At 40.1% G+C, this 24,451-nt stretch overlaps 1 protein-coding gene across 1 annotated transcript in view; it reads right to left on the bottom strand.

Annotated features, from left to right (window-relative positions):
- Positions 1 to 5,658: 5,658 nt before the first annotated feature.
- The window catches only part of fut8b (fucosyltransferase 8b (alpha (1,6) fucosyltransferase)), a 108,354-nt gene continuing 89,561 nt past the window's right edge, over positions 5,659 to 24,451 (bottom strand). Inside the window, exons 7-10 of the mRNA XM_086061768.1 lie at positions 17,591 to 17,837; positions 9,097 to 9,273; positions 8,862 to 9,012; positions 5,659 to 7,164 (exon numbers count right to left, since the gene is read on the bottom strand). Coding sequence (XP_085917894.1) covers positions 6,826 to 7,164; positions 8,862 to 9,012; positions 9,097 to 9,273; positions 17,591 to 17,837 — 914 coding nt within the window. The 3' untranslated portion in view covers positions 5,659 to 6,825. The remainder of the gene's footprint in view (positions 7,165 to 8,861; positions 9,013 to 9,096; positions 9,274 to 17,590; positions 17,838 to 24,451) is intronic.

The raw sequence follows: 24,451 nt of genomic DNA, 5'->3' as shown, positions 1-24,451 counted from the left end.
GAATTGGGTGAATTGATTAACCCAAAATGTTGGATGAAATTAATTTAACAGCCCACAAAGCAACCCAATTTTTTGGGTTGTTTTCGGAGTTATTCATGTGACCCAACCTTTTGGGTTGTTTTAATAACCCAATCGAATTGGGTGAATTGATTAACCCAAAATGTTGGATGAAATTAAGTTAACAGCCCACAAAGCAAGCCAATTTTTTTGGGTTGTTTTCGGAGTTATTCATGTGACCCAACCTTTTGGGTTGTTTTAATAACCCAATTGAATTGGGTGAATTGATTAACCCAAAATGTTGGATGAAATTAATTTAACAGCCCACAAAGCAAGCCAATTTTTTTGGGCTGTTTTCGGAGTTATTCATGTGAACCAACTTTTTGGGTTAATTTAATAACCCAATTGAATTGAGTCAAAAATGAACCGACCCAACTTTTTGAGTAATTTAACCAAAAAAGTTGAGTCAAATTAAATTAATAACACACAAATCAACCCAATATATGCAGTGTTTTTTGGGTTATTAATTTGAACTAAGTTGGGTTGGTCCATTTTTGACAATTATTTTTTTTTTACCCGTTTTTAGATTGCATGTTCAGAATTAACTAATCACATTCAAATTCATGTTAAAACCATCAGACTTTCATTGTCGTCTTATATTTACATGCTAAACAACTAATGCTACGTTGATAACTAGTAGCCTAATACGTGTTGACAACATTGGACAAATGTTCAGAATTCCACTTTTTATTTCGTGGTATTTACATCTAGATGTTTTTAACAACTTACGACAAGAGCACTTTTTCTTTGAAGCCACCCGCTTTTCAAGTGATCAAAGGTATCGGAAGGGACAGTATTAAATTAACTAAAGTGAATACAATTTTACATTTTGTTTGCAACATATTGACTTCACCAAATTCTTCATTTGAAATGATTTTTCAGGCCTTCGCTAAAGCCTCTTTCAGTTCTTGTTTGTTTCTGGGGGGTTGGATATAAAATGCATGCTCCATTGGGTTATGGTCAGGTTATTGACTTGGGCAGTCTAAGAACTCCCCCCCCTTCCCGATGAAGTCCTTTGTTGTGTTTTGACTCATTATCTTGTTGCAAAATAAAGCTTCTCCAGATTTTTCTGTAAATTCACAAGCAAAATGGTTTTGTGGACTTCACAATTTATTTTGCTACAACTATCATGAATCACAATACTTTTGAGATGTGGACACTACAAAACCCCTAAGTTTGAAACTTGACATCACTTTCATTATTATTGATTCAGTCGACTCTCCTTATGAGCAAATTGCGGTCATGTTTAAAACATCAAACTCACCCAAGCGATTGCCGTCATCTGCATAATCATCAAGACCAAAGTCCTGTGGAGGAGGTGAGGGCGAAGTGCACTGGTGGGCTGCATGTGGGAAGTTAATTGCGTACAATTGGGTGACACAACAACACTCATGCAGAGTTTGGAAGTCTCACGAGGATGTGGGAGATTGAAAATAAAAGCACAGCAAATTGAGTGGGCGAACATTAAAAAAAGAAACAGCAACAAACACAGGACCTTATTTAATACACACGCTCACACGCTCATCTGCCAAGATGGAGTCCAAGCACGGAAACATAAACAAGGATATGACTGAATGTTTGCCAAATTGTTCAATTTGTTGGTTTGCAGTCTCGTCTTCACAACATTAGATTATATATTGTTTAAAAAAAACACACACTCTTGATGATGAATCTTGTCAGAATATCGTGCAAAAAGTATACACCATTTTACAGTATATATATTAGAGCTGTCAAACGATAACATTTTTTAATCAGATTAATCACATCTTAGAATTTTGATTAATCACGATTAATCGCATGATAACAAAGGCTTTTTATCAAAAAAAAATTCCTGCCAAATTTGAAGACCACCGGTTATGTGTTAATTCTTTTGACATTTAATGTTATGAGGAGGTCTTCAACATTTTGGGATCGACTGCACACGCTCATCCTCCTCTTTTTCTAATCAGTTAATTACTTGCATGTTTTAAAATGGAAAAAAAATGACCCCGATATTTTGAGATGAACAAATATTCTAAATGTGATACGCAAGCATTTATTCAATGCTTTACTTTAATGCAAGCAATTATCATCTGCTGTCAGGCTAAAGGATGATATATGGTAAAAATTAATAGTAATCGTTAGTAATAGTAAATCTGCGTTAATTCATGATTAATGCGATCATTTCTTGTGATTATTTAATCAGTTAACGCTTTAACTTTTACATTTGAATGATTTTATAAAGTAACGTTCCCAACACTGACAGTCGGTCAGTTTGTTGTTACGCACAACAATTATCAACTACACAGCTAATTTGAGATATTATTGTCTAAAGCCCAATGGGGAACCTTCTTTTTCCTATCAGGGGTTATTTCATGTGTTATATGATACAGCAATCAACAGATCTGAGTTCACTTTTCTTTCATTTTAATAAAGTAACAGTTCATCGGAGGTTTTAGCCTTTTTTAGAATGACACAGTTCTGGACTCCAATTGGTTGCCCATCTGTCAAAAGTAAGTAAAAAAAATCGAATCAAATAGAAGAAAAAAAATCGAATCAAATAGAAAAAAAAAATCGAATCAAATAGAAAAAAAAATCGAATCAAATAGAAAAAAAATCCAGGTGATAGATCATTTTGTAGGAAAGAAAATACACAAAGTCCATTGTCAGTGCAAAGAAAGAGATCGTCTCATCGGAGAGGAATTTAGAGCATCTGCGCTTTTCATGAAGCTGTCATTCAGCACACAGTTGGTGCGCACACCCCTCATAAAATTACACACACACACACACGAGTGTTATTTGTGCAAAGCACACAAGTGTATGTTTAAAAATGCTGGCCAGCAAACAGCGTTTTATAGACCCTATCGAATGCAAACTCAAGTCCTCGTGTGACTCGTCGTCTTCCCAACAGGGATGCCATCAAAGCTCCCCCCAAACCACCCCCCCTACCCCTTTGTAGCTCCCCGGCTGCAGTGTGCCCACGCCTCGCCAGGAATTACGTTTACAGTGCCCAGTTTATTCGCAGGAGGTTTCCAATGTTCATCTGATAAATGTCAAGCGGGGAAGACCGACAGCCGAGTTGATTTAAGGCCGATGGCAGAATGATGAACTTGTTACTATCTACCTTTGCACAAAGGTGACACTTGATGGTAACTCCAGCCAGTGCCACGTCGGAGGGAGCTATGAGAATCAGTTTTACTTCCGCTACTATTTTTGCATGAGTCGTTCGAGATTAAACCGGCTGTCTCTTACAAGATTGATGGTCTGGGGTGCGACGGTGCGGCCAAGATTCAAGAATATTTTTTTCACATTCGAGTTGGAATGAATCAGCATGTTGCCGTGTGTTTCAAACACAAATGTCCGGAAATGCTAGCATTTGTACGGGTATATTTAGCCTGCAAATAAAAATTATATTAAACGGTTTAAAAAAATAAAAATAAACTGTCAATAAAGTCCATCATTAGGTCGTGTATCATCACCTTTGTTGTTACTTCGCTGTTGGACTCGGATGGCGTCCTATGACAAAGACAGATAAATCCACCATGGTTAGCTTAGCGCAAGCTAGCTAGTACGACCGAACATGACACGACTGGACGATGTGGATAGATTTAAAACTTCACCGAAAGCATAAAAACCCCAAAAAGGTTAGCGATCCCGCGAATACCTCTGCCGTGTTTCCCAGCGCACAAAAAAAATTGAACACGTTAAAAGGTGCCTGGTAAAAATCCGCAGGCTCCATCATGTTGCGCGGCCAATTAAGAGAATAATGAAGTGAGCTAACGTCTCTCTTTAAACGACTGCGTGACAGCGATGAGCACATTTTAATTAAAGTGGCCTCCGGTTAGCATGTGCGTTTGTAAAGCCCAAGTGGGGACTGGCTCCTTTTCAAATGAGACGCTTGATGCAGTGCGGCGCATTACCGCTCCGCGGTCAACATGCTGGAAATTGGCCGCGGACTGTTGTCAAGCAGGGGAAACAAAACCAAACACAATTATTATTACTCGCCCGTGCAGAAAAACCTTCCGCGGCGAGCTTTTCTTTATGAGTATTCAATGAAGCGTGCGGATAGCGAAATTAAAGCGCGATCGCTGCTGAAGCTCCCCGAGCCCCCCGAGTGAGAACGCAACAAGACATCACATAAATAAGACAAAGAGATTAGAAGGGAGTCAGAAGTGTTGGAAGCAGGAAGTAGGCCAGTAGATAAGAGCGGGAGTGTGACTCAGACATGAATGTCATGAGCCGATTTGATATGCACGTCAAAAGTGAAGTTTTATTTTATTTTTGGGGCTTACAACTGAAAAAAAAACCTCATTCATGAAACAACCTGATATGATATAAAAGGAGGCATAAGCTGAAATGGGTGACTTTTGGAAGAAATGTGTCTACGCTACACTGTAAAAAAAAAACAATTTGTATTTTCGGGACTAAAATAGGAATTTAGGTTGGAACGTGAGCGGCTAGCAAGAACTGGCTGGAGCGGCTAACAAGAGAAGCTAGTAAAAGCGGCGAGAGGCCGAACCACGGGCCTCGGCGTTAGCGACGATCACCTGCAGGCCCCAAAAGAGAAAGGTTAGCGTCCAGAGGCTAACGCCGTTCGCGAAATATCCGCAGCAGAAAGATGGCGGCGAAATATGTCAGCCTCCTGTAAGGTGCGACGCAAACTAGGCTATAGTGTAATTAGTAATTACTAGACCTATGATTATATATATATATATATATATATATATATATATATATATATATATATATATATATATATATATATATATATACATAAAGTAAATTAATGTGATATAACTTTTTTTTTTTTTATATTGGAATCAATAGTGGGGTTTAGTTCACCACTAGATGGCGCAAAATAATAGACACAGTATCTTTACGTTGAGGTTCAATAAAAGGACAATTAGTTTTGTAAATTTTAATTTTAATTAATACATTATTTATAATTTTTTAATACAATTTATTAATTATAAAATATAATAAATAATAATATTAATAATGATAATTAAAAAACTATTATTTTTAATTAATTTGCACAATTACCCAATTCTTGTCTAGGCTCTCTATTTATTATTTTTTATTCTATTTTTATTTATTTATTTTTTTACACATGGTGTCAAACTCCAGGCCCATTGCATCATTTTATGTCTCCCTTTAAAAATAAGAGTAATAGTTGAAAAAAAACCTAATTATCCATGAAGGTAAAACAAATAGGACAAAAATAAGTTTGACCCCCCTGTTTTAACAGGTAAACATTTAGGATGGACATAATAATCAATCAAACAATTAACAGTTAAAGATACTCAAGTCACTTTATGACCTTTAAAAATTGCTAGAAATTGCATGAGCGGCCCCAATTTCCAATCACGTGATAAGATTGGCACAACAACAAGAAATAGAGCAGGACTTTTGTGAATGTAAATGCTGTGTACCCACCTCAAGTCTTTCTTATGTGCAGATGAGGTCAGACTTTGGAACTCCAAATTGGAGGACTGAAAAAAAAGCAACATTTTACCTGGGAAAGACGACAGCATGAAAAAAAACATAATTCACCCAAAGTATAGATGACCAAATAGATCGATTTTTTTTTCTTCTTCCAACAAGTGAAACAGAAAACCTGCGTTGGTTTCTCAAGTTTATTTGATGTGTGGTCATCAAAGACAATGCCCAGGAACATAAGTCATGAAATGATGGCTTTGGAGAACACATAGCAATAATTTTTTTAAACATATTTGCCCTCGTTTAGTTTTAAAAGAGTAACGTAAAAAAAAAAAGATGGCCATAAAAACAGAAGACAGCCGTGGAGTGCTTCATTTGGCGAGCGTGTCGATGTGCATCATCCTAATAATCTGAACATTGTTCACATGGGGGGGTAGGGGGGGAGGGACGACCCAACTTCCCCATTGTCCAAAGTGGCCCCACAACACAAACGCACACACGCGCAACCCCCGCCCCCGACCCTCACCCCCGCATCGCTGCCAGGCACACAAACACAATTGAGTCTGGAGGCGGCGAAAAAGAAGCAGGCACCAGGCAGGTTGCTAACATGGCGCAAACACACGCGGTCTCTCTCTCTCTCTCTCTCTCTCACACACACACTCACACGTGATACAGTACACAACGCACAAGCAGCACGCTTAAAAAATTAAGACCGTTAAAAAGGAATTAAAAGCACACGGTGGTATATTAAAATGAATTGCACGTGGGACGAGATGGAGGAATTACATGGAGTGCAGTGAGGCAAAAACAAGGATACAGTACATTCAGTAAAAAAAAAAAAGAGGCAAATATAGAATCAAAACTACTGAAAAGAATTAAATAAAACACTTGTTTGTCCAGTTTTTAAAACTGGGGGTGGGGTGGGTGGTGGTGGGTGGTGCGGGAAGGGTCGTGTTATGGGCAGTCTTTACAGTAAAGATCCGCTCTTCTGCCCCGGGACAGTTTTTATTTTCACTGATATTTTTTTTTTTCAAATTTCAAATCTACAGACTCTACAGACCCCCGCTTGAAGGCATCAGGCAGGGGAGTAGTAGTGGTGCAAGTCTTCTTTCACCTGACAAGTGCACACACACACACGCTCGCTCGCTCACACACACACACACAGACACACATACACTGAGTGCAGTCCTGTCACCTTTGGGTGCAGGTCCTTTCGTCTCATCTAGCGTGCTATGCAGGCTTTCTTCCTTCTGTACAAAAGCGACCTCCTTCCCTGGAAACCGGAGTCTACGGCTTTCTCATCCTCATCTTCTCATATTTTTGATCATATTTGGATACTTTTCCATCCGTTCATTTCTTGTGGGATTCCAGCAGTTTGTCGGCCTCGGGGTACGTCGGGTACTTGACCGTCTCGATCTTCTCTTTGACCTTGTAGGAAGGGTAGAGGCCGGTGCGGCCCAGTTTGCGGTTGATGCCCTTGGAGTATCCGTCCCAGTGGTTGCCGGCCACGCCGATCACGTCGCCGGGCTCCAGCGGGATGTCCTCGCCGTTGCGCGGCTGGTGGGGGTACACGGCGATCTGGTTGTGGGCGTTCTGGCCTCCGAAGTAGTAGATGTCGTCCAGGGAGTAGAAGAAGGACGAGGCGTCCGGGTGGAGGGTCTGCATGATCTCGTAGGCCACGCGGCAAACCTGGCACGGAAAACAATCACAAGTGTGACAACGAGGTGGGGGGGTGGCTGTGATTGAGATTTACAGCCACAAGAGGGCAGGCGATACTGGTACTGGCCCTCCATCGCGAGAATCGATACTACTAAATATTAGGGCTCGAACATGTTTTGTTTTTTTTAGCTTGTTCAAAGCCAAAAACGTGTAAATACAGTTTTTAAATACTTTGTCCTTCACTCCCAAAAACATATTTATATGTTGTTGTTTTTTTTTTTTAATGCAAGTGCATACAGAAGGCTTTGATGCAGCTTCTAACATGAAGAGGTGGCTTAAAGCAAACAAAAAACGGCCAGCAGGTAGTAGCAGAGTATAAGAGATCAACCAGGGCCATGATGCAATAAGCTCTTTTCCCCAGTGTTCTCAACAGGTTTGTGAATCATGATAAAACTATTCCACTGCTAATTGCTGCAAAACGAAAACAGATACAAGGAGACACTAATCTTTCTTTTAGCAGATTCCATGTTTTATAGCAATAGAATATAATATTCTGTGGGTCTTGCAAAATAGTCAAAATCCAGTAAAACAGCCGGGAGCGAAGGGGGTTGCTTCAGTGAATATGTCTGGGAGTGAATGAGTGAGGCTGACGCCAATTCCAACACTTGGCAGAAAAAATTCTGATAAATGGCTGTTTATTTTAGAAAATATATAACAAAGAAAATAACACATTTTTTGGTCCCTTAACGTAGCTATGCCAAACATAGGGCCTGTGGGCCAGAACGGGCCCATTAGGGGTCCAATCTGGCCCGTGAGGACAAAAACACAAACTGCAGTTTTTCACTAAAATTAACTGTTGTTGCCAATTTTGGCCACTAGAGGGCACACTGACAACCACTTGAACTTATTCATTCCCAGCCCTTTTCATTGAAGCAACCCCCTTCGCTCCCGGCGGTTTTACTGGATTCTGATTGATTTTGCAAGGCCCACAAAATATTGTGTTCTGTTGCTATAAAAACATGGAAACTACTACTACTACTAATGAATTTTCAACGTTTATACCCGGCAATGGCAGTGAATGAATAAAAGAAGAAAAGAAAAGATTATTAACTCATTCTCTGCCAATGACGGCTATAGACGTCAAAAATTCATTTGAACTATTTCTATTAGTTTAACATTTTCCCCCCACTTTTGTCAACTAGTGTATGAAAGCCTAGAATTTTTTTAATTGTACATTTAGAACAGATATAACGTTTGTGATTAATCTGAAGTCATGCGATCAATTACGATTACAAATTTTAATCGCCTGATGCCCCTAATTTTTAATATACATTTTTTATATTAATTAATCGCTTGACTTTAATAGCTAACTCACGATTAATCACAAATGTTATATCTGTTCTAAATGTACAATAAAACAATTCTAGCTTTTCATACTCTTGTTAACAAAAGAGGAAAAACAATTTTAATTCATAGAAACAGTTCAAATGAATTGTTGACGTTTTTTGCCGTCTATGGCAGTGAATGAGTTAAAGAGCATTCTCCTACAACAACAACAAAAATGCCAACGGGTACTAGTTAGCCCACAGACAACATGAGTAGCCCATTGGCCTGTTCTAAGAATATCTAAAGAATTAGAACTGAAGAATATTTACATTTATTTATTGAAACTATATGTTTCTTCTAAAAATTCCACATCTTGAAAATGTAGTCCGAGTGAAGCTGACCTGCGAGGAGAAGGTGCACACCAAGAAGTCGGTCTGGGAAAGGAAATGGATGTCCAGGATGACCCCCCTCAGCGAGTTCTCAGTGTAGCGGTTGTGAAGGCCCGCGGACCACGAGATGGAGTTGTCGCTGATGAACTCGTAGTCAGGATACCTGACGCGGGCGACAGGGAAGTCAGAAATAGTCTGAATGGCAGATTCCGCATGAATAGAAACTAAATAATGATATTCAACGGACTTCGTTTTGGCTTCCTGCAGCAAGGAAGGGTCGTCCGTGGCGAGGTAGACTCGTTTCTTGTCCACGTGGACGTGCCGGGCCAGATGTTGGAATTGCTCCTCCACGTGCAACATGTACTCCTCGATGGGGTGGAAGGCCGCCTCCGTGCCGACTTTGTCCGTCCTCCTCACGTGGACGCTGCGCACAAGTGGATTTAGAAGAAACACATTTTTATGAAATTGCTTTTTTGGACAAGCGTAAGGTGGTGTCCCAATATTTTTGTCCCCAATGTGTCTGATGATGCTTTTGCGTACTTCCTTCCATTTTTGCAGTGCAAATATCCACATATAGTACATTTAGACACCGATTATCTGCGCCGATATCGGGCATTTTGACGAATATCGGTATCGGCCTAATTCCAAATCTGACGGCCAATAAAAAGGTAAAGCTAAAACCATTTGATAACTTCATTATTTTTCATGTATAATTAAATCCTTTAAAAACACATTTTTCCACTTGCTGTCGACTGATGATGACATCACCTGTGCTGAGGAAGTAGGTAACAACCGATCATGGCTCACTTGTTTTCTGGGTTTGGTCAGTAAACGGAGCCATGATTGGTCGTCTCCAGTTGACAGCGAAATAGAAAAAAATCGTTTTTAAAGTTATTAATTGTACATGAAAAATAGTGAAGTTAACACGTTAATTAAAGACAAAATATTAACTTTTTACTGCTTAAAATGGTTCAATGAGTCAATTATCCCTTTACATTTTTAGTTAACTTTATAAGAGATGCTTTTGTTTGTGTTTGACATTAAAACAAAAAAATGTAAAAGTTTAAGATTTCAGTATTTTTTTTTTTATTTAAGAAAAAATAGAGCTATGATATTTACTTGTTTAAGTGTCCATTTAACTTTTTAAGACATACTTATAACCTTGGGAGATCCCTGAACATTTTATTAGTATTTATTTTTTATTTTTAGACATTTTAAATGAAGTATATTATCTAAGATTAAAAAAAAAAACTCAATTTGAAAAGTTTGGAAAATTGTTCAATAAGCATGAATGCTTTAAGACATTACAACAAAGGCAAGATTGGCATTTGTATTAAATGTTAAAGATTTTAACGCCAATATTTTTTTTATCCTTAACTACTAATAATCGTCATCGGTATCGGCCCTGGAAAAAAAAACATTGGTCTATCAGACAAATGAATAGCAGCAATAGGAGGAGTTTGCAGCCGCACGCACAGGCTTGCTTGAATTTTCGAATGTAGGACAAGCCAGGAGGAGAAATCAGCAACACTCCTGTTATTTTGGTGTCATTCCTTCCAGCAATTGAGGACAGCGCGGGAGCAGACTGCATATATGAAGAAAAAAAAAGAAAAAAAAAGGAGGCGGCACATACGTCCTCTCCTGACACAGTCGCATGCTTCAAACTGATGGATGCCCAAACCCAATTCTTATTCCATTTCCGACTATTACATTACGAAAGCAACCAGCCACATCTGTATTGTGACTTGTGGCCTCGAGGAAGAAATGGAAATTGCAAAATCTATTAAAAAAAAGAAAGAAAAAAAGAAAGAGTGGGTTCATTGGTTATGACACATTTGCAATCATGATGTTGAAGGGGTTGTACCCACTTGGCTAATTGGCTTCCTTTGCCTTAATTGTGTGTATTTTCACACCATGGTTCATTTAGTTGTTTGCTTTGCAAAGTCGGAGTGATTTAGAGGCACGTTACGCTGCATGTTGTTCCAACTACACTCAGCGAATGAATAAACTATTTACTGTATCTATCTATGGTATCTATCGAGTATCTATCAGTATAATGAGTATCTATCTATGGTATCTATCGAGTATCTATCAATATAACGAGTATCTATCTATGGTATCTATCGAGTATCTATCAGTATAATGAGTATCTATCTATGGTATCTATCGAGTATCTATCAATATAACGAGTATCTATCTATGGTATCTATCGAGTATCTATCTATATAACGAGTATCTATCTATCGAGTATCTGTCAATATAACGAGTATCTATCTACCTACGGCATAGGTGTCAAACTCTGGTCCTCGACGGCCGCAGTCCTGCAGGTTTTGGAGGTTTCCCTCTTCCAACACAAGTTGATTCCAATCAGCAGGATCGTTATCAGGCTTATGCAGAGCTTGCTGATGAGCTGATCATATATCAGCTGTGTTGTAATGGAAACATCCAAAACCTGCAGGACTGCGGCCCTCCAGGACCGGAGTTTGACACCTATGACGGTATCTACCACGGTATCTATCTACCTATCTCGTATCTATCGAGTTCTAGTATCGGTCTATCGAGTTCTAGTTTCTGTATTTTATTTATGTATCAAATATCTAGTATCTATTAAGTACCTACAATCTATCGAGTTCTAGTATCAAGTTCTAGTATCTTTCGAGGTCTAGGAATCTGTCTATCGAGTATCTTATCTAGTATCTATCGAGTATTACCTACCTACCTACCCACTCATCCAATCCATCCATAATCAAGATTCTATTGTATATCTATCCATCAAGTATCTATCCATCGAGTACCTATCAATCAATCAAAATGTGACTGTAAAGGAAATACATCTAATGGAAATCTAAATAAGCACCAGTACACTTAAAAACAATTATATAACAATCATAGGTGAACTTAGTTAACCTCATTCGCGGGGGTTAGGGACCAAGCTCCAACGCAAATAGCAACATCTGTAAGTAACTGACACCCTCACTAAAGTAGTATAACACAAACTTTGATTCCCAAAACACCAAAATCTCAAAGTCACCTGGGCTCAAAATAAATATTATATATAGACTGTGTTTTTTTTTTTTTTTTTTTTTAAAGGACATTCAATCAATCAATAAACCCAACTTGCATGTGTTGGAGGCAGCAAAAAAAACCACACCTAATTACTTGCTTGAATTGTATGACCTCGGGGACATTTGAATATAACAGTTCCACTCTATAAATAAATGTATGCGTTTGGAGTCTTGCAGCAGGTAGCTGCCCAGCACAACCATCTGTGTTGGGCCATGGACAGCTCCGAGTTAATTAAAGGGATGCCACCAGCTTCCTCTTGCCTCCAGGCCCGCTTCTGACACTTTTGCGGAAAAGACTTTGGAGTTTTGTGAGAGAGAATAATAAACAGGCCGGGCCCGAGATCAGGCCGTGAGTATCGGAGGAATGACCCTTTATTTCGGTGACACATAAAAGAAAAGAAAAAAAAATGGTCGAGCTTGAGAGCGTGTGTTTGTCAACTCCGACTTTTTCATCTCTTACTTTTCCTGTTGCCACACCCGCGCGCTGCACATGATTTCAAAGCGCGCGTCTATTCAGACGGCATACTGGCAATGTGAAGCAGCATACTTCACAGGCACTCACACTAGAGACATGTTTGCGTGTGATCCAAAAAAAAACCTCTATATACACACCAAATAAATCTTTTATTTGCATGTGACGTCAGCACCTTGGAAGACTATCAAAAGGATTTAAACATCACCGGGCTGCTCGTCTTAGCAGCTTTATGAGTCTTTAGACAGATACGCTATTGTCTAATTCAGTAGTTGCATGATGCACTGCCTAGGCTGTGCAGATTAGGAGAGAAAATGAAATAAAAAAAAAAAGAAACAAAAAAATCAGTTTGTGGTTATGTAAAATAAAACTGAATATTCATCTGGTTCATGTGTCCCCGTATAGCCGCGATGATTATTCTTGCTGCATGACTTAATAATTTGCAACCAGCCCGGCTCAGGAAGAAAAAAAAAAAAAACAAGAAGATAAAAACCTCTCTTTTGAATCAAAGTTTTGCTCTAATCATCTACAAGGATTCAGTCGAGTGTCCCTATTCAGAATTCCACCAATAGCCAGTTAAGCAAGCATCAGAAGCACGTCCGTTTTTTTTCTTCCATTTTCGTTTTGATAAGAAACAGTCAACATGGGAAGGACGCAATTACATTTCAAACTTGTGTTTAAAAAAAATTACATTATAGGTTGACCAGTATAGATGGAATTTTTTGAGTACCAGTTCAGAGTAATTGTTTGCCTGCAGTTCCCGCTCATCCATTCCTATGTTACAAATTATGAAATTGCAAGAAAGGGAAGGGAATTTAACTCATTCCCTCCCAGTCATTTTCACTGAAGCAACCCCCTTCGCTCCCGGCTGTATTTTGCAAGGCCCACAGAATATTGTGATCTATTACTATAAAAACATGGAGCCTACCAAAAGAAAGATAAGATTCGATTTTTCATCAGAAAAAAAGTATCCGTTTACGCTTTGCAGCAGTTAGCATAGAATAGAGCTAAGTTTCATCATTATTCACAAATCTGTTTAGAACTGTGGGGAAATCAGCTTGTTTGCAACATGGCCCTGCTTGATCTTTTACTCTGCTCCCACCTGCTGGCCGTTTTTGTAATTACTACCAATGCTTCACCCGTTCTCTGCAGTCCAGAGGCTGCATCAAAGCCTTCTGTATGCTCTAGCATAAAAAAAAAACATTTAAAAAAAAAAGTAGAAATAGAACGTATTTATACATCTTTGGGAGCAAATGAGTTAAGTGACGACTGATTTGATTTAATATTACAGTTACAATAGCACAGATGGGACATTTCACCAAAAAGTCATTCCATGCCAAATCACACAGTGGGTTTCACAAAGCAGATTTGGATTTCAAAGAAACTCGGTGGACTTCTTGATAGTGATGTTAACACTACATCTCAAATTTGAGGTCAATTGGAGCAGGGGTTTGGGAGATACGGCCCACCGAAGTTGGACATTTTCTTTTGCAAAAAGGGGCGTGGCCACCTTCCTTTGAACCCTTGTATCTCAGGAACTACTGGGCCAATCTTCACAAAACGGGTATTGTGTAATCATTTAGTGTAATGTAATTTGACCTTGAAATTAACCTTGTGGATCATGTGACCTTAACAAAAATGTCCATGAAATGTAAAATGTGTGTATTGTATGTATGTCATGTATTTTACTTCCTGTGGAGCGATCAAAGTGGAGCTGCACAATTTCCTAAGGCACTCGGATATCTTGAAAGCTATGCAAAAAATTGCATTTAGCTTAATGGTCTCTTGACATACTTTGAGAAGTAAGTCGCCTACCTTTCTTTTCTTTTCCCTCAGGATTTATTACAGCTGATTATTGCATACTAGATAGGCTGCATTTTTTTCTCCAACTTAAAAAGAAACGAAAGGGAAACCGCTAACAAAAGTATTTGTATTAATTTTGTTTGTAATCTAGTGCTTTATAGTACAATTTTGTTTTTAACAATCAGCTGTTTGTGGACTACATTTCTTGAAATCAAGCTCACGTACATTCACACACCCAACAGGCATGGAAAATGAAATCTGTGGGCAAGGAAGATTGAACTAATTGTGGTCTGCTTGGTCGATTGTCAAGTGTCTCAGGTCCAATATTGTATTTTGTTTTAGAGTGGAAACTACCAGCTCTCAACTTTCACCATACTTCACATCACACACCTCTTATTCGCACAATCGTGTGCACACACACATACATGATTATCCCCCCAGAATGCTGACAGAAGCTTACAGACACTTTACTGCAACATTAGCTCAATGAGTGGCTACACGAGGGTGCGTCAAGAAGAAGCGATCAAACCTTTCTCAGCGATTGAGAGGGAGAACATGTGAGGTGTGTGTGTGTGTGTGTGTGTGTGTGTGTGTGTGTGTGTGTGTGTGTGTGTGTGTGTGTGTGTGTGTGTGTGTGGAGTAGGGCTGGCGTGGGAGACACAAAAAAAAGCGTAACATGAGATGTGCTGAGAACTATACGAGAGCGAGAGGCTGGTGAATACAGATGTGTGCCAAGGGGAACGTGAGGGAGAGGTGAGAGCGGCGTCTAAAACCTGAGAAGTCTTTGGCGGCAAGAACAAATGAAATGCAAGTCGCGATCAGAAATGAGTCAGAAAGTAGGAAAGGAAGAGCAGATCAAGGGGAGGAGGGGAAAGGCAGTTGGAATTTTACAGGAGTAAGAGCGAAATGAGCAGAAGGCATATTTATATATATATATATATATATATTAGTATCGTTTGCCAAGAATGTACGAATGTGTGAGATTCAGGGACAGCTAAGGCGGGACCCACTTCACAGTCTTCATGTTTACTTTAGTTGGAGAATGGTGGAGACTCTTGGGACGTCGTGAAAAGTTTGGTCCATCTCAGCAAAGGAGCTCAAAGTCAGTTCGTCGTACGGCGCTCGCTCGCGACTGCGTGCTCGGCGCTCATCATCATGCACACGGGTGTTGAATGATAAATCTCCCATCTGGCTAAGTGAGCAGGTTACAATAATAGCTGATGCGGGAAGTGCGGCATAAAGAGAATGAGCTCGCAGGCAAAATGCAAATGTTCTTCCGAGTTGGGCACCTGGCTGCCATGCGACGAGGAAAAAAAAAAAAGCAAGTGAAGAAACAGCCATCCGTCCATTTATTATCTCCTCCACTCCCGAGTCCAGGTGGCAAGCAGTCTAAATTGAGATGCCCAGGCTTCCATGTCCCTCGGCCATCTCCTCATGTTCAGTCGAGGGTCAGCTCTGACATACAGTCCCTTCAGTGTTGCCTAGTTCTATCTGAGGTCCCCTCCCGGTTGGACAGATCCAGAACACCTTTGCCAGGAAGACAGATGTTCAGAAGGCACCCAAAGGAGCTACCATGAAATGCCTAAATTTGCTGCTCGAGGTGGAGGAGCAGTGGTTCTATGCCGGGTCTTTTCAGGATGACTGAGCCCCTCACACTCCTCAAGGCAAAGGGGCCCCCAACATCGAGCTCTTTTTGATTGGTTGAGTACTCTCCACTATGACAGAAGTGTCAACTTCAGGGAGGACTTTACTCCCAACCCAAAAGGCACAATCAACCCTGGCTTCTAATTTGAAATTGCTACATCTTTGCCTTGAGATTTCCTCACAGTGGGACAAACTGGGAATACCGTGCCAGAGGGGCAGCAGAATTCGACAGCTGCTGATTTCCATTAAACTTGTTGACCCATGTGTGCTAAACACGAAGCAGAAAAGTACAGATCCCAAGAATCGAATTAAAACTTTTTGCCATTACAATCCATCCTACCCTCACTTATGAAGAAGATCCTGCAATATTGAAACTCTTCAAATGGCAGGACTCATTCCCAACCCAAAGGGCACAGTCTCCGATTAGGACGTGCTGAGGCGCAACTTGGCAACTTCCCACAAAGTCATGTAAGATTCAAGCCAAACATTTTGAAGAGGCAAACATGGAGTTAGCACCACCTACACTTCATCTGTGTCGAGATATTCTGTCCATAAACATCTCTAAACGTGCTCCACTTGTGTCGACAACTTACAGTATATAGTCTAGCTAAAGTATATAGCAGTGTTGTATTTTTTTTCAAGGGTGTCTGTCAAATCTCGGAATCTAAGGCATTTTACTCGGTGTGAGACAGGGCGGACTCTGGATTTTTGATCAAGACCGATCAAGACCAGTCCAGTACCACTGCGATAACTGAGAAACACACAATGCAAAAACAACATAGCAGAATTTGTTTTTGCACACGATACTGGAGTTTTTTGGGTGATTTTTCTTTGATATATAGTCTTGGTCTTGTCTCGGTCTTGATCCGCAAAGGTCTTGTTTCAGTTTCGACCTCCGAAAGTCTCGGTCTTGTCTCTGTCTTGACTTCTAAAGTACTTGGTCTTGTCTCGGTCTTGACCTCCAAAAGTCCTGGCCTTGTCAACCTCCAAAATACTTGGTCTTGTCTCTGTCTTGATCTAGTCTCGGTCTTGAGACTCTCTAGTTTCGATAATGTCTTGGTCTCGGTTGTCGTGTTCTTGACTACAATACTAATATATAGTGCAAATCTAATATGAGAACTGAAAGCTGCTGTCACAGAAAAGCAATACTTCTAAATGATTGTATTATTCAATGCTGGATTTTACAACTCTTTCACAACCTTGCCATAAATATATTTTGCAGTTATTGAAATCATTTCATTAAAGAACATGTCTTCACTAAAGAGAAAATGTAGTCAGGGCTGTATTAGCGTTATCTTTCATTAGCAGCACTCTAAGAAGAGGGTGGTTTATGTGAGATTAGCTCGAAACAGACAACAGTATATGTAACTAAATTAGGTGTTTAATACCTTTCAGTGGGCTATCACTCAGTCACAGTGATGGTTTCTATACAGACAATATTTATGTTGGGAAATGTCATAGCTGGTTTAGGCCTTTTCGCAGCAGGTAATGGTAATATTCAAACGCGGCTTATTTTCGAATGGACAAAGACTGGAAAAGATAAAGAATAAAATGCACGGTTCCATTTAAAACTATTGTTTCAACCTAGTAATAACCTCAGCAAAAGTTCCACCGTGGCCCGAAGCTATGTTTTTATTTGCTAATTACCAGGCCTTCTGTTTGCTTTGAAACCCTGAGAGGAGCCCAATAGAAACCGAGTAAACACTTCATGGAAATACTCATAAATGCAAGTAAAAATGACGGCTGAGTGGTCTTACCCAATGATGGGGTGTTTAAAGCCCAGTTTAGCAGTGGTCTGCTGGATCTCCTTCTCTAGCCAAGCCTGGGGCCGCACCAGATACTTGACAAACTGGGACACCCACCACACGGAGGGGTCACCGTGCAGGCGGTGCAGACGGGGCGCCAGGTCCTCAGGAATGGCCAAAGGCAGGTAGGCGGGGCGAGGGTGAAGACTGTCCACTATCGGCAACTCCACAACCTGGACATCCTTATCATGGGCCTCCCCTGCGAAGACCATGCATTGTGAATAACGAGGCTTCATTAAAAACTCATTCAGTGCCATTGACGGCTATAGACGTCAAAGATCCATTTTTAACTCGGCTGGCAGTGAATTAGTAGATCATTCTACTCAGTCATTTGAGGTATCTAGCAGAACAGCAGCAAAAGTATGAATAATACAATATGGATTATTATAGTGGAGATCTAAAAAAAGAAAAGAAGATATAAATCCAAATTCCACATTTTGCCACTACAATCCACTAACATTGGGGCCAAGTGGGCTAGTGGCCAATAAGCTTGAGCAAAAAGAGAAACGATACATTTTCAAGTCAAATGGATGTTCAGGCCTTGGTGGAGGCCTTTGCACCAATGAGTGGACTGTTCAAACTGAGGCCGGTAAGCTGCTCTGCACTTTCTCAAGTGATGTTTGCTTTAAGGCAAAAGAAAGTTCCTTCGAATCAAAGATATGAGGTGGGGGTGGTGGTCGAGTTCGAAGGGGCGGCGGTGCTTGGCCATTGCCGCCTCCAGGCGGAGTCGAGATTGGCAGAAGCCGTGGGCAAAGGGTTGAGCCGGACTGATTATAAAGGTCACCTTCCTGGGTAGCGAAAAAACCTCGGAGCACTGCCACAACTTTCTACGTACACATCAAGGCCAACTGTCTAACCATGTACATGTACATTTAAGTGTACACATACTCACTGGCATGCTAAAGGGAAAAAACGGCTAACAAGTGATGGCAGTCAATGAAAATAACAATGACCTGCAAATACACAAACACGCAGCCCTGATAATCTAATTTCACCAGTGGGGATATGCCTGGAAGACAACCTTCACTTTCTTACTGTTATAAAACCTTCAGAAAATGTGTGTGTGTATGTGTATCCCACACCTTTGCAGGTAATCGGGTTTGAGGGCACCAGAGACAAGGCCTAATACAGCTATAAACAACATCTGCGCACTTCCTAAAAAAACGACGAGTGTGTAAAATCTACCTCCTAACATGATGGCTCCATAAAAACATGTTAGGGACAAGGGCAGAAATAAAGGCAAGCCTCGATTTGGGTGTCGCAATGCTGACTCGTGTGGTGACTACATATTTAAAACTTATGCTGGAAAGCAAAGAATATCAGGGAATGTTGTTGACGGATATTTGAACGACATCGGCTATCACACGGTCATGTATATTCGTGTGTTTCATATATTAGTAGATCTAATCAGAGGTGGCAAATCCAGGTCCAGAAAGTACAAACCTGCCACAGTTTGGCTTTAGCCATTGATGTTAGCTAGCTAGCTAGCTAGCAGGTAAACGAGCACCATGGGAGCTCGCTAGCTAGCGCCTGGGGCTAAAACCAAACTGTAGCAGGGTTTTTACTTTCTGGACCTGGATTTGCCACCTCATAAGCTTGCAAACCCATGTTTTGAAATCCCAACAAATAATATGAAGCAGAGCAGCTTCCTTCAACACTGTTCAAACTGAAACATTTCGCCGTATTTTCTTGCTCAATTATGAGTCTACTGGTCCCTTCTTTTGTGCTGCTACAGCTAAAAACAAACGGCGTATGAAGGCTGTGGCTAAGCAGAACGATGCAATTCCTGTAAAAGCACTTTGGCAGCTAATGTATTAGCAGGAGGCTGCCGCTCAAAGCTTTCATTGCCAAGAAATCCTGCGACTTGAGAGCCCAATAAAAGAGAGCATGCAACTTTATGTTGTGAAAAAGGTTTGTCCGTCAACTGTGAACCAAAAGGCTAGTTCTCATCAAGGATGGTGCACAGGTTATTAAGTCTGTATAAGACTGAATGGCTTTCTAGATAGAGTGGCCAAAGGTTAGAACATTGTTCCATTAGAGCCTTGTCCTGTGCTTCTCCAACACTTAATGGCAAAAGAAAATGTATCAAATTTGAGAGGGCTTCCCCCCCCTGTACCCTTTATTGCTTCCGCACTGACAGCTAAGGTGCCCTTGATTATCCCTCCCACTATGATGCACTTCTGCAGTGGGCCTCTAATGGTGCGTGCGCGCAGACTTGTTATAACTGGGTTAAAAAAACACTCTTGATTTAGATTTAGATCCTTTTTAAACAAAAAAGAAACACAAACACAGCCTTTTAGAATGTCACTCGCAGTCAATGTAACTTGTTATGACGAACCTTGTTAGAGGGATTAACTTTCCTGAGTGAGGCCTAGCAGGTTTCTCGGCCTGTTAAAGCGGTTCAAAGTCCACTAATAACAAGGTTAAGTGGAGTTTGTATTCTAGATAACGTGCTCTAAGGCTGCATTTCCACGACATAGTGAAACAATTCAGATTGCTTTGCTCCCTGATGGCACAGTTAAATATTATGTAAACTGATATTTGTCATAACAGTTAAAATAAAAAATAAAAAACACACACATTGAATAAGATATACTGGTTCAGATGTGGGTGAAAATCAGATATGTCAGATATGTGGCCGCACTGAAAACATGCAGATATGATCTACTCAGTCAGTGTGATCCTAATCATTGAAACTGATTGATGACATACAGTGCAAAGCCAAATTCTAATACCATATTAGTTGGAAGTAAATATCTGTTACAGGCTTAGCAGAAAATAGTTGAAAAATGTGATTAATCACGATTAATTATTAAACATTATGCGATTAATTAATTAAAACATTTTAATCGCTTGACAGCACTAATATTTATCATTATTTGCTTTACGGTTCCGCTACACTGGTTGAGTATAGTGGTACATGCTGCCGCCATTTGTGAAGATGGTGCAGGTTCAATTCCCAGCCAGTACTCTTTATACACAGCCACTTACTCGACAAAGTCGGATAAGTTGACTTTAAAAATAGGTCGACTTAATTTTTCTGCCTCAAAAGCTCCGTCGGAACCATATTTGGGCCGCCCATGTTTTATGCACTGACTTATTATTTTTTTTGCAGATGCACGCAGTAAAGACAATATAGCAAATTGAGCTTCCTCAAAACACAGGAAAGTAAGTTCTGAACGTCCTGAAAAGCACTTCGGCAAAAATTACTCCAAATTCCAAAATACAACCTGCCGTTCTGTTTTAGATGTTCATCACCTTAACCAGTAGAGGGCAGTCATGCACTAAACGTGCCCAGAAGAAGACATGAACAGGAAGTTATTGACTTCCTGTAGCTACAACTACCCTTGTTTGCTCATTGAATGATGTTGAAGCATCTTTAAGTTACTTTTAAGTAGAGCTGTCAAACGATAATTTTTTAAAATCAGATTAATCACATCGTAGAATTTTGATTAATCACGATTAATTGCTTAACAAAAAAGGCTTTTTTATCAAAAATATTTCCCAGCTAAATTTGAAGAGCACCAGGTTATGTGTTAATTCTTTTGACATTTAATGTTATGAGGACGTCTTCAACCTTTTTTGACCCACTGCACACGCTCATCCTCCTCTTTTTCTAATCAGTTAATTACTTACATAAATTAAAATGGAAAAAAATTATCCCAGTATTTTGACATGAGCAAATATTCTAAATGAGATACGCAAACATGTATTAAATGCTTTACTTTGATGCATGTAAGTATGTTTATTGCTCAAACAACCTGTGCTACCTGAAATGTAGCCATCCGCTGGCACACTTAAGGATAATCTGTGGTCAAAATTAATAGTGCGATTAACCCTGCGTTAAATCATGATTAATGCGATATTTTTTTGTGATTAATTAATCAATTAACACTTTAACTTTGACAGCACTACTTTTAAGACACAATTACATGTGTAATGTAGATTTAATGATGTATGTGTGAACTAAGTGGTAGCAGTGTACCTGAAGTGGTAATCGCTAGCGCGCTAATGCTAATCGCGATTGCTAAACATTTAGCATAGGCTAATTGTGTTGGTTTTTATTAATGCATATTGTCACCCTCTTAACAATAATTACCTAGGCCATTTTTTTTTTCAAATTCTATTTATTTTGCCTTAATCATCTCTTCATGATGCAAATGGTTCAATTTTTTTTGTGTTTGCTAAAAAATTTGAAAAAATGACAGGCAATTATTTTAAGAAGGTGTCATATGCATAGAAGATAATAAATTATGGGGACTTATATCCATTTAATTCAATTTAAAATAATAAAATGAAATAAATTAACTAATTAAAAAATGTATGTTAAAACGATTCGATAATGACAGCACTAATGCTGACATTTTTAGACAGACACAGTTGACAGGGTTATTGACTGCATGTAAACATAGTCTATGTTGACTGCATTCACCACATAACAACATCCAGTTTTAGAATTGACCTAAATAGATACTGTAAACATTGTGAATCTTGTTTTAAGCCTCACTGTGGGGATCCGGAACAAAAACAGGCCGTGCTGGTAAAGTGCAAGAGGCTGCAGTTTTATGGGAGGATTGACATGTGCTGCTGTCTACACACAGCTTGTGTCTACCCCCCCCCCCCCCCCAAAAAACAAACAAACAAACAATAGGGTTGCACAGATCAACTGAGTTGTCTGCCTACAGGCAAACAAACGCTTTAAGAGAATCCCTCCTTCTTAAACTGGTGTTGACGCCTCAGAGGGATTTAAAGTGCTGGTGAAGCCCGACAAATATGAAATGGGCGGTTCGGGAAGAATTGCCTCACTGACAATTTATTTATTTATTTTTTAACAATAGCTGTTGTTGACACTGTATGTTCAGGCGAGGTCATTTGTACACCAAAATGGAACAGCTCTGACAAAAGATCAATGCGTTGATAAAATAGGTTACACTAGCGTTGCGCATGAAGCAGAATCATTTATTACTATTGAGTTAGGAATCGAAGACGTTGATATGATTACTTGATAGTCTTACAGTAAAAAAAAGAAAAAGTGTTTGCCTCTGCGAAACGGACAAATCTGAAGCGTTTGCAAAAGACGATAAGTGAATTGGCGGTTTTACTATCGGGGCTGCGGCTGCCTCGCCGTCTCATTCGCTATCACTTTCTCTCTCGTCGCCTCCTTGTTCTCGCGGCCCCGCATCCTTTCAGCTCTTCATTTTTCTCCCAGCACCTCATTTGACTCGGGCTCTCCTGGGCTCTTCCCTTCTTATCTGCTGCTCTCGGGGTGCCTTGCCTCTCTTATTCCGCCGCCTTTCATACGTCCTTTTCGACTATCTGCTCTCTCTTTCTCCGCTATCTGTCTCTACAGCCTCCTATAGATCCATAAACGCCATCTGGCTGCCCCGAGCCGACGGCTTATTCACGGCATACATCCTGCATTCTTATGCGTCCCGGGTTTTTTTTTTAGAAGCAGGTTGTGTCTTGGCCGCCGCAGGGAGCTGGTGACACATTGGCCTTGCTAATGTAAGCCTGTTGCTACCTGACTAGTCCCGATTGTCGTGTCTGTTTCATTAACAGTAGGCAAGTGCGATTTTGCAGCATAGAACGAGGCCGGAGGCTTAAATATGTAGATTGTGTTGTTAATGTTCCCTTTCAAATGTGATTCTCCGTGTTCGTTGTCTTATAGATTATACTTAGCAATTCTTTGTATTGTCACGGTAGGAAACCGATTCGGTCTGCGTTTTTATAGGAAAAAGCCCAGTCGAGTTTTATTCACGACCCGCCTTCCTTAAATAGCTTTATATTGTTAACCCACTTCTGTTAAGAGTTTCCCAGAGGATGCGAGGCATTTATAGGAAGAGGGAATGAATGGTCTATGCGTCTGTGACTGGGTATTTTCGTCGGGAAAACATATAGCTTCGGGGGGTCGGAATCAAAGATAGCGAAAAAGTCATTATGGGACCTGCTTGTTTCCTCCTGCACATGGGAAATTGCGGAAAACAAAATATAAAAAGATGGGATTAAAGTCGAAATATCACGCAATTCACCAGCCTGCAGGGTGACAATGTCTATGGGAAGAGTCGGTCCTTGGAAAGTTGGTTGGGTTTTTTTATAGGCAGGCTAATTAGGAGATGGAAGAGGGAGCTGTGATGAAATTGTGAGTTCTATAGTTAAGCATTAGTAGCTCATTTGGCCTCACAGTTTGGAGGTTACCACCCCGTACCAACATAAACCGGGTTCTACCTTTCGGTGTTTAATGGGGACCACATATTTGACGGATGCTTCCATAATTGTAGGGTTCACCATCTGTGGCGGTCGAGTTTCTACCTATTTCTACATATCTGGCTGATCTTTTTAGGAGAGTTACAAAATTGTTGAGTGCGGATCAAACGACTCATTTCTTGGATCCGACCGACCCATTAACCAAATGTGAAAAGTTCTTGTTTTACTTGGGAATGTTTAGGCGAAGAGGGGCAATGCTTAATTAGACGGAGATGGGTTATTCCTGAGAGGATACGACTCCGTTCATTTGCAAAGTGACTCGAGAAGCATCATGTTTGTTGCTCGGTGTTACACTCGTGTCTCTTTGGATTCAGCTCCTGAAATATGTATGAAGCCTTCTAGGTGAAAGTTTTTGGATCTAATTGAGTGGCTGTGGGTGGAAGATCAGTCCATTTGCGGCAGGTTTTGAAGCCATGTTCAGTCCTCTGTATGCGTACCATGCCAACATTGTTATATACACAAAACAATCTCTTGTCAAAAAGCAAATGTTTGATTCATGGTCAGGACAGTAGTGTGTATATTGTACATATATATGTATTAGGGGTGTGC

This window comes from Leptonotus elevatus, chromosome 18 (genome assembly GCF_054856555.1).
Source record: "Leptonotus elevatus isolate MCC_2025b chromosome 18, RoL_Lele_1.0, whole genome shotgun sequence".
Classification (NCBI taxonomy): Eukaryota; Metazoa; Chordata; class Actinopteri; order Syngnathiformes; family Syngnathidae; genus Leptonotus; species Leptonotus elevatus.
Note: the sequence above shows the minus strand (reverse complement) of the source record. Positions and strands in the feature narration are given on the sequence as shown.